The sequence below is a fragment of the Manacus vitellinus genome, unplaced genomic scaffold (assembly GCF_001715985.3).
Source record: "Manacus vitellinus isolate BGI_N305 unplaced genomic scaffold, ASM171598v3 scaffold_48_pilon, whole genome shotgun sequence".
In the NCBI taxonomy this organism is placed as follows: Eukaryota; Metazoa; Chordata; class Aves; order Passeriformes; family Pipridae; genus Manacus; species Manacus vitellinus.
Window position 1 is genome coordinate 2,963,522 of NW_021940593.1, and position 10,650 is coordinate 2,974,171.

The following is a 10,650-nucleotide window of genomic DNA, read 5'->3' on the forward strand; positions in this document are numbered from 1 at the left end:
AAGGTCCCTTCCCACCCAAACCATACTGTGACTCCCTAACTAAAAATCTTACAGTTAGGGCAAAGAGGGTTGTTTCATCTCCTGACAGCTCAAAGCTCTCCCAATTCCCCATGCTGGTTCCTTTCCCTCAGTTGCACAATGCATCTGCTTGGTTTCCTGCTGGCAAAACATAAAAATCCCAACTCCTCGGCAGTTGAGAGCCAGCAGAAGAAAACAAAATAATTTAATTTCCCTAATGAGAAGAGTGTGTTTTAAAGGACTAAGTGCACTTGAAAGCATTAACGTGCCATACTGACAAAACCAGCGGGCTGGGCAATGTGCTGGGGTGGAGAAGGAGGGATTGGAGGAGGCTGGAGGGCACAGGGGTGCTCCAGGCAGAGGGTTTGCCATCACAAGACACGGTGTTCAGTGGACCAGACCTCAGCCTGGCCATGCTTCCCACTGGTGCTGGGCTCTGGCAGAGGAGCTGGGCCTGGAAAAAGCCCCGGGGCCTGTCCTCCCACAGCAAAGAAAAGCGTTCAAGAGAACAATTAAACCACGGCCCTCCCAAGCAGCCTGGTTTCTTGCTCTGCACAGGGGAGGCTGGTTTGGAGCCCAGCCCGGCATCCACATCCCTCTGCTCCAAGCAACAGCTCCAGCTTTACTCAGCCTTTAGCACCGATGCACGAGCAGGTTTCAGCCCCGATCCCAAATCCTGCCCCGTTCCCATCAGTCCCCAGGGCAGCTCCCAGGGGTGCCCCCCTGCCTCTGTCCCCACCTCATCCAGTTGCTAAGCTACCTGCGCCCGGCTTATCACGCCATGCGGGGAAGGGCAGCGGCTCCAGGTTTATTGTGCTAAGTCATGTTTACTCACTGCCTTCCCTCCGAGCCCAGAGCTCGGAGGAGGACAGGGTTGACATTTGGGGGATGGGGAGGGAGGTGACAGAGCCGGGGCTGGCAGGGGGCCGTCCAAAATGCTGCGAGGCCAAAACATGAACGGGCAAGGAAGGCTTTCCCCAAAAATCACACAGCCGCTATGCCAGGGGGACAGAAACCATCCCACCCCCAGCCACCCCACGCTGAGGTTCAGGGCACACCTTGGCACTCTCCATCTCATGCAGTTGGCAGCTTTCTCCAAGCATAAGGGTCACAGCTCCACAGACAGGGAGGCACCCACACAGCCATGGGAATAGGGCATCATCTTTCCAATCTTCCTGAAAACACGCAAGAACCACCCCCAAACTCATCAGCTTCACGGCTGCCTCTCTGGTTCTGTGCAGCCTGGGAGAAGGTAAACCACAGGAGAGGATGATTTGCCTTAGTTGTTTAAGGTGGTAATTCTCAGCATTGATGCCCAAGCACAGTGTCTCAAGGCCCTGCTGCCCAAACACCCCCAAAAAAGTGGTCTGGATTTGTTGGGACTCACATGTAACTTACCACAGTTTGCTCTGCAGCACATAAAGGAAAAGAAATTGCAAAGAGATATTGATCTTTGTCATCACCAACTGCAAGGATCAGGTCACCCAAGGCTGTCAGAGCTCAAGGAGCTGTTGGACAACACCCTCAGGCATATGGGGGGATTCTTGGGGTATCCTGTGCAGGGCCAGGAGCTGGACTTGATGATCCTGGTGGGTCCCTTCCAGCTCACAGTACTCTCCGATTCTGTGAAAGAATTTTAATTGCCAGAACATAACCTTTCAGAGAGAGCAATGCCCCTCTGTACTCACTCCTGCCTTCCCCAGAGCCAGAATAGATGCTTCATTTTAGTTTTATCTTTGCCTATAATCATTTCCCAAAGCCAGGAATTGCTGCTTCCCCACCACCACCCCTTACAAACCAAGTAACAGCAGCTCTGTACAAGACAAGGCTCACTCACAGTCTCTCCCTCTGCCCTTTTTTCATCACAGACAGAAACAGCCTCTTGAACTCCATTGTAATAGAAGGGAGATGGAAAAGGAAAAGGAGCTGAACTGCAGTTTAGTGTGACTCATCTCTGATTGACGCCACTTCTTTCCTCTAAAGCAGGCTCCCAGTAAATAAATATATTAAATAAATAAATAAATATGTAAAATAGGGAAACATAAAGCAATTCTCTGATGCAGAGACCATCACAGAGTTTCAGGTTTTGGTTTCCACCCCCTGAAAATTATCTGTAATGTATTTTGGAGCTTAACCTCACACAGGTATCATTTCTTTGTACATCAGGTTGTAACAAGGACATACAGACACTGTGGGAGGTGTTGCAGGTGAGAGGACAGAAGGGACCAGCTGGACCTTGGACACATGCAGGATGTATCCCAGGCAGGGAGCAGAGGGCAGCATTGATATCCCACCCCTCCCACCCACCCTGCAGCTGCCTCTGTGTTCCCATAACTCCAGGATCCACGGGATGCCTTGCTGCTCTGAACAGCTGCTCCATCATACCTGTGCCACACTGATTCGCTTTTCTTCCCTTCCCTTCCCGTGGTGCCAGGCAGGAAAAGCCCACAGGCTGAGCACGGAGGAGAGGGAGCAGCTGCTGCCAAACCTGAGAGCTGTGGGGTGGAATGAGGTGGAAGGCAGAGACGCCATCTTCAAGGAGTTCCACTTCAAGGACTTCAACCGGGTAGGAGCACCAGCGTTTTACAAACTGGGAGACCTGGTTTGCAGAGCAGGGAGTCCCCTCTGCGAGGCTCAGCCACAGAAACCCCTCCCTGTGTCTCCTGAAATGTGATGGCTGGGCAAGGTAACCTCCCCCAGGACACCAAAGTGGTCATCTCAGCACACAGTTTGTCTGGAGAAAAACTCCTCAAAAAAAAAAAAAAAAGGAAAACCCACAGAAAACCCCAAGAAAGACACAGAACATCCCAGGCCTTGCATTTGGTTGGGTTATCTAAAAACAGGTGGTGTAAAATTAACAATAATGGGGTGAAAAGCAATATACTACAGGGTCAGTGGTTCACAGTTAACTTCCCTTGTCACTTCACAGGCCTTTGGCTTCATGACCAGAGTGGCTCTACAGGCAGAAAAACTGGATCACCACCCTGAATGGTTCAACGTGTACAATAAGGTAAGAAACAGGGATGGTGGGGGCAAAACAGAGCTCTTCAGTGAGCAGATCCCTTTTCTGAGGGATAAAACAGGAGCAGCAAGTCCTGTTCCCATCAGCAGGACTTCTTCCCTCAGATGCTATTCCCCTATCCCAGACAGCCTCCAGCTTTCACAGATCCTTTCCCTCCTTGTTTTTCCCTGTCCAGCTGAGCAGGAGCTGCCCTGGCCAGTCCCAGGGGGTGTCTTTTTTAAATCATATCAGAAGTAGCAGGAGTAGTAGGGGAGAAGCTTCTAGGGAAGGAGGGAGTTGAGAAGCGGGCACAGTGGCTGCTGTGACCGAGGGAGGGGTGGCAGTGACAGCTTGTGGACAGGATAAGCTGCAGGAAGGAGAAAACCAGGCAAAGTGCCAGGCCACCTCTCCCACCCCAGGAAATGTCTGGAACCACCTCACCTACAGCACTGGGGGAAACCATCCCTGCTCCTTCTGCCAGCAACACTCTGTCTGTCTGTCTGTCTGCTTCAGGTTCACATCACCTTGAGCACCCACGAGTGTGGAGGGCTGTCGGAGCGGGACATCAACCTGGCCAGCTTCATCGAGCAGGTCGCAGCTTCCCTCTCCTGAGCTCTGGAGAGACATGAAGCCCAAAAGCCACTGTGCCACTGCCACAACCCGTGTCCAGACAGCTGCCCCCAGAGCCTTGTCCTGCTTCCAGGCTACATCCTGGGATCCAGACTGCCTGACACCTCACCCATCCCCCTGCCCCAGCTCACCTGGATGGAGGCCCTGCTCAGGGTGCATATACTGAGCTTGCAAATTCCACCCATAAAACCTTCCTTAGCCACGTGCTCCCAGCCCACCAAGTGCTGAGCCTTTCACCAGGAATCAGTCATATCACAGAAACACAGACTGGTTTGGGTGGGAAGGGACCTTAAAGATCATCTCATTCCAACCCCCTGCCATGGGCAGGGACACTTTCCACTAGCCCAGGTTGCTCCAAGCCCCATCAAGCCTGGCTTTGAACACTTCCAGGGATGGGGCAGCCACAGCTTCTCTGGGCACCCTGTGCCAGGGCCTCACCACCCTCACAGGCAATAATTTTTTCCTAATATCCAATCTAGACCTACTCTCTGTCAGTGTAAAGCCATTCCCCCTTGTCCTGTCACTACATGCTCTTGTGAGAAGTCCCTCTCCATGTTTCTTGTGGGCTCCTTTCAGGTCCTGGAAGGCCACAATTAGGTCACCCCAAAGCCTTCTCCTTTCCAGGCTGAACAATCCCAGTTCTCCCAGCCTTTTCTCATAGTAGAGCTGTTCCATTCCTCTAATCAGCTTGGTGGCCTCCTCTGGACTTGCTCCAACAGCTCCATGTCCTTCCAGAGTCATGTTACATAATTGCACCAGTAAATCTTTCCCAAGCCTGACTCCATCCAGCCACTGTGTTGTTGCTTCTAGAATATGCTTTCTGCCTAAAACATGTTTTGTGAACCACTTGGTCTCTCTGTAACAAACCAGCAAGGTGATGTGCAGTTTGTCATCCCTGTAACCCCTCTCCAAGAGCGTTACAAGCAGGCATGTGGTCTCACCCCAACTGGAACCAGCCTTTAGTAAGATACCAAGTGATAATGTTTACAATAAATGTCTTGGTTAACCTGATGTCAGCTTGGAAAGAGGCCTCACTGATCAAATGACACCAACAGGTCTCCCCGAGGCAGGTACTGCCCTCAGAAAGGTGCTTCTGCTATGGGGAAATTTCATGGAGAAACAGCACATGCCTTGGCCTCAAAGTGATCAGAGTCTGAAAAAGCAGATGATTAAAGCCAGAGCAGGTAAAAACTGCTCGTGTAAAATCACATGTGTGCCATAGCCAAGGCACAAACACAGGGAAGGGACAACCAAAAGGTACAAAAGCAGCACAGCAACAGGCCAGGGGTTGCTTATGTCCCAAAAAGAGGGTGGGGGTGGATTTGGTGGTACAAGATCTTCATTAATACAATGATCAACTTGATGTGAAACCAAGAGTAGCTGCTTTCAGCACAACAGTCTGGGGAAAAACATTACAAACACCCAGTTCAGATCTGATTTTTTTCCTCTTTTTTTTTTTAACCCTTTAAAGTTCTACAAAGCATTAGTAGAAAATCCACAGCTCTTAAATGAGAGCTTTCAGCATCTTTGAACATCACACACATAAGACGTAGCCACAGACACCCTTTATCTTGTCAGAATGACAGAGCAGACCTCAGGCAGAGTTGTTAAGATTCATAAACCATCCCTACCTGCTACAGCCCAGGCTGGGCATGAGCAAAGACCAGGAACAACAGGTCCCTAGTCATTCAAATGACTATTGAAACAGGAAAATAAGAGCTCGAGGAGCCTAGATAGCTAAACACACCATTTTAATACAAACTAGGCCCATTTTCACCATCTCTTCAGCTATTTCAGCCTCCAGTTTTACAGTGGCAAATCAGAGAAACACAGAAATACTGCCATCAGGTGAACTCATCCTGTTTGTCCATTAAAAAGTCCATGTGGATTTACTGGGCAGGATATTATTGTGTTGTACGCAACCCTTCCTTTCCCCTCTCCTCCACGTCATCAGAAAAGTGCAGATGAAATCCATGGCATGAAGACACACATCTCTTCTTGGTCCATCCCATTGGATATTCTTCAGTCTAGTACCTAAGAGCAGGCAAATCCCTTGGAAGTTCTCTGTACAAGCAACAAATTCAGTGTCCAGCTGGGAAAACCTGACAGCTGGAAATCTCACGGGAATTAACAGTCATGGAAATCCCTCCAGGTAGAAAGTACCATCCAGTCTCAGATCATAATCCAGTTCATCAAATTCTTCTTTTTTTGTCTTTTAAGTAATCACACAGCCTGTTAATCCATTTTTCTAAGACCATTTGGCATGATAAAGGAGATGCAGATTACATGTGAGGTGACCAGGATGAATAAAGACTACACACAAGTAAATTACAGTGGCCCGCTCCTGACCACAGGATTACATTACAGTACAGAACAAACACACATGAAACAACTAAACCCACAAATATTATTAATAAGCAAAGCCCAGAATAGAATACACTGATTTACAAATAACATCTTCAAATACTTCCAGAAATGTGAAATGGAGCACTGATCTGTTAGATCCATCTACTTCCTGGGAGGAAAAATGCAACTAGGGAAGGAAGAGAAGGGATTTTCTCTCTCCTTCAGCCCACCCCTGATCCATCCCTTCTTTCTTTTAAAGCAGAAAAAAAAAGAGTACCTCCCTTTTTTGCTTTGTTTTGTTAAATCTCAGTTCAAAAGAGAACCATCACAGTAGCCAGACACTTAAGACTGTCTCCAAAGTAACTGCAAGCTCAGAGATGCAGTAATGGTCACACTGGCAAGACCTTGACAGAATAAATGGGTCCAGTACAAACTGCCAGAGCTGATAACCCCATCAAGAGACTCTCAAGCAATTCAGTGATTTCGAAAGGGCCCAGAGACACGCATCAAGTCATCAATCTCAGGGCAGATGGCCAAAATACTTTTGTCTCCCAGCACTGAGAATAAAGCTGTTGGAAAGCCAGTATTCTTGCCACAGTGGCTGGGCCCAGGGCTGCACTGGTTTGTGCAGTGGCTGGTGACTTTCTCATTCTGTAAAATTACTGTGCAAGTGTGTGCTTCAGCAAGGGTCAGCTTCAGGCAACAGGCCCTCTACAGCAGAGAAATGTCTTCTGATCCCCTGTGCAGACATGGCATGAAATCTTTGCCCACGTGTGGAGTTCTGCCTGGAAAACTCTCTGTTCCAAGCAAAAAGCTCAGAGGAAACATGGGAAAGCCCTGCAGGAGTAACTCCACTGGTATTTAATAACTTAAGGAGATTCTGGCTTGGCCTTGAGGCTACAACTGCCTCACAAGCTGCACTGGGAAAATGATCTCACCATAAAAACAACAGAGAAAAATAGGAAGGCTGAGCCCTATGCCCAAGGCTTGAGCACCTCCAACTTGCTGCAGAGCTCTCCCAGCATCTTTGTAATACTGTGAAGGGACTTGGCTCAATACAACTACTACCCTACCTTACAGGCAGGTGTCCTTCCTCTGAGGCCAGCCTGCCTTTGCAGTTTATTTTCAGCATAGTACCATAAAGAGACGACCGCAGCCGAGGTCACGGCCAACAGCTGAACCCTCCAGCCCCCCCTGGCATCTCACAAAACCAAAAAAAACCAAAAAAAAAGCCAGAGAAGCATCAAGGCACAATGGTGAATGCCCTTTTGAGAATGTGCCTTAAAAGAATCAGTGCAAAGATTACTGCTAATACAAAAGTCACCTTTTTGATACTAAAAGATCGTGGTAAAAAAAAAAAAAAAGAACCGTCAGCTTTGGCACCGTCCGTTTGCACGTGACATCCAGGGCCTGGCTAGCTCTGCCACAGCATCACGAGGGGACAGTGGAAAACCTTCAAGTTATGGGAAGGGAAACTGGTTTTGCACCTCCCTCCGGAATTGTGCAAGGTAAAAAACAGCCCTCCAGGTGGTAAATGCACGTCTTCTGGAAGAGGCAGGGAAGCAAAACAGCTACGATGTACCCGGGATTTTCAGTACCATCCAGCTCCTCTCCCTACACCACCCGCTTGGGTTTCTATTTCTGCTCCTACTCAAGAGGCTCCAGAAAAGGATTTTGTGTTGTTTTTTTCTCCCCCTCAGCAGATATTGATTGCAGTCTCACTGAGATCTCCAGAGGGGATTTCAAAAGGAGTCCGTGACCATCTTCCCTTTCCCAATTTATCAGCTCTGCATTACACAGATATAAGGCTCCCAGCACGGTCTGTTAAATGCAGTAGCTTAGAGGAATACTGAAACCAAAACAAAATTTTCAATTTATTTTCTACCTTTAACTTCTGGGAAGATTGAAGCTTTGGAACACAACATGAGAACTCAAATCTAACACTTGGCTGGACACTGGCTGAATACCAGGTCTGAGGAGGAGGAACAGCAAGGAATGAAGTGACACGCAGAATACCTGAGGAATTTGGAGTTGTGGAATGGACATTCAACTGACCATCAACAGCCATGATAAAACAGGCAGGGGGAGGGGAAGAGAATCCCTAAAAATGAAGTTGGGCATGAAAATAATGTGGATTTCAGAACAGACTAAGACAGGGAAGGAATTCTTCCAGATCAAGCCACGCTCAGACCTGCAGTTGTAGGAACAAAGGCTTACTGCAATCTCTTCCCTAGGAAACTTTTTGATCCACTCCAGTGCCAGCTGGCAAGGCATCCATTGTTGCTGTACAGTCAGTGGTGGCTGGGAGAGCCGTTCATGTGCTTTTCACTGCAAGGAACATCCGTGCTGTAGAGGCCGTCCAGGTACGCCTGGGAAATCTCTGCTACCAAGCTCCTGTCTGGGACAGACTGTGCCATTCCATAGATAGCTCCCTAAGCAAGAAGAGCAGGCTGTTACAAAGGAGAAACATGCCCCCACCCCCAAGAACATCCCCTCACTGTGTGCTGGCCTCCTCACCATGCCTGTGGTCTTGGCGTTGAGGTCCTTCACGATGTCCTCGATGCCGTCTCTGACATCCCTCAGGAACTCTTCAGCAACGCCAGGCTTCGTGTGCAGCTGAGTAATGCAGAGATGGATGCTGGGTAGGCAGGGCAGAGGGACAGATTAACCACCTCCAGAACATACAGCTCCCTATTTTCCAAGCAACTGACAGCACTTTAGTCCTTCTGTGAGCAGTGATAACCGTGTATCTCCCTAAAAAAGCATTCCCTAAGCACCCCTAAGGGTAATCCCTGCAAAATACTTACAGGAACCAAGCTTGGAGAGTTCAGCTCTTCTTCTGCAAATGTCAGCTCCTCCTCCCTTCCTTCCTGACTTCACCATTACATTAAAGGCCTATCATTTTCTCACCTCATTCCAGGGACCTCTGGTGAGAAAAATGCAGCTGCCTGCAAGGATGGTAATCCTGGCCATCATTTCCCTCTCCTTCCTCTGCAGCTTTCAAGCCATCACCACCCCCCAGAGTGGAAGCTGGCATCCACCAGAAGGAACAGGGCTACATACACCTCTGAGCTATCACCTCAGGCTCCCTACACTTTGCTTCGTGTGGCCAGTCAAAAATTTTTTCAGTGCAGCTACACCTGACAGCACTGGCCCCTTCTACCCACAAAAACCCAACTACCCACTTAAGGAAAGTCTCTGGCAAACATTCATTTTACATCACTGAAAATGATCAGCCCTTCACTGTTCTTTCAATTACCTTCATCTCCAATGGGCAGCAGGAAGATACTAAAAATAAATCTATAAACCCTCAGTTAACTAACGTGAGATAAAGCCTTGGTTATTTATATTTTTCTGCTTGCATTAGAGGTAAATAGAAAGCGAGCCTCAGATATGTTCCTCTGCCATGCTCATTAAAATTACTATTGCTTTATCCTCACTGCTGTATATCAGCAGTTACAGAAGTAATTCTTTCTCTGCAGAGGACAAGTCTACATACAATTTACCAGATATGGACAACACCACTCAGCAAATCATAATAGCTGTGTGGCCTGAAGATGCCTATCTTGCACACTCTCTTGCATATCCTGGCCTCCACACACTCACCTTGGTGGGAACTGTAGGACATTTAAGTTCCATCCTTTTGCAGCTAAAAAATTGGATAATCGATAAATGTCGAAAGTGTCCGAGCCAATGGAGATCACAGACACCTCTGGTTTCCCAAAAATGAAGATGCTGTCAATTTTTCTCAACCTTGGATGGAAAAAGGAGAAAAGAAATGACTGATCAGGGTTCAGACACTCTGTCCACCTAGCTGGAGCCTTAAGGGAAAAGCTACAGAAGGGAACAGATGACAGCACATTCCCACCCAAAAATCATGCAGCCAGCCCAGGTCAGTGGGAGTTGCAAGAGGAGCCGGGTCATGACATACCCCAAAGTCAAGTAAATTCAGGAAGAAATGGAAAAAAGGGAAGACAGAAAGGCAAGGGAAGACAGACTAGCAGAGAAAACCAGCTTCTCTCATGCAGCCACACAAATACCCCAACAAGAGAGAGTATAACCCTTCTTTTGTCCTCCCTCCAGATTCCCTCCTCAGCCATGGTTGAGGCAGAAGGAATTCTCCAAGCAAAGCCAGCTGAATAAAGGTGCCTGCACCCCTCCTCTCTGGGCACAAACAAAGCATCTTCTCCCAGAACTGCCCAGCAGGTCCCTACCCAGCAGGTCCCATGCCATAGCTCCTCCAGGGAAACAGAAACAGGAGCAGTTTGGGAGGAGGAGTGCAGCACAGGGTTGAAGAGCACAACCCAAACACAAAGACACATACTCTGACTCGAGGAAACGGGCTGTTTTAATGATCCTCTTCGTGGCCTCAACGTAGCCTGACTCTCCTATGTGCAGCAGAGTTGCCCAGCATGCAGCTATGATCCCACCAGGCCTGGAGCCTGCCACGGAGGGGGAGGCATAGATACCCCCCTGCCAGTCGGGGGCTATGAAGAACTGGTACTTCCTGTACTTCTTGTCGCTGTAGAGCACCACCGAGGAACCCTTGGGGGCGTAGCCATACTGCAAGGGGCACAGACAGTGTCAGAGGGCACCAAAAGGGCACAGGAACACAGCCAAGCACTCACCATGTGCCTGGACTGTTGATCTGTTGG

At 48.7% G+C, this 10,650-nt stretch overlaps 2 protein-coding genes across 2 annotated transcripts in view; one reads left to right on the forward strand and one right to left on the reverse strand.

Annotated features, from left to right (window-relative positions):
- PCBD1 (pterin-4 alpha-carbinolamine dehydratase 1) overlaps positions 1-3,999 on the forward strand; it is a 13,209-nt gene extending 9,210 nt beyond the window's left edge. The window contains exons 2-5 of the mRNA XM_029962594.1: positions 2,185-2,225; positions 2,453-2,584; positions 2,948-3,028; positions 3,533-3,999. Of these exons, the coding sequence (XP_029818454.1) occupies positions 2,185-2,225; positions 2,453-2,584; positions 2,948-3,028; positions 3,533-3,631 (353 nt within the window). The 3' untranslated portion in view covers positions 3,632-3,999. The remainder of the gene's footprint in view (positions 1-2,184; positions 2,226-2,452; positions 2,585-2,947; positions 3,029-3,532) is intronic.
- Positions 4,000-5,086: 1,087 nt separating this feature from the next.
- SGPL1 (sphingosine-1-phosphate lyase 1) overlaps positions 5,087-10,650 on the reverse strand; it is a 31,555-nt gene continuing 25,991 nt past the window's right edge. Inside the window, exons 11-14 of the mRNA XM_029962629.1 lie at positions 10,320-10,558; positions 9,602-9,748; positions 8,513-8,633; positions 5,087-8,427 (exon numbers count right to left, since the gene is read on the reverse strand). Of these exons, the coding sequence (XP_029818489.1) occupies positions 8,287-8,427; positions 8,513-8,633; positions 9,602-9,748; positions 10,320-10,558 (648 nt within the window). The 3' untranslated portion in view covers positions 5,087-8,286. The remainder of the gene's footprint in view (positions 8,428-8,512; positions 8,634-9,601; positions 9,749-10,319; positions 10,559-10,650) is intronic.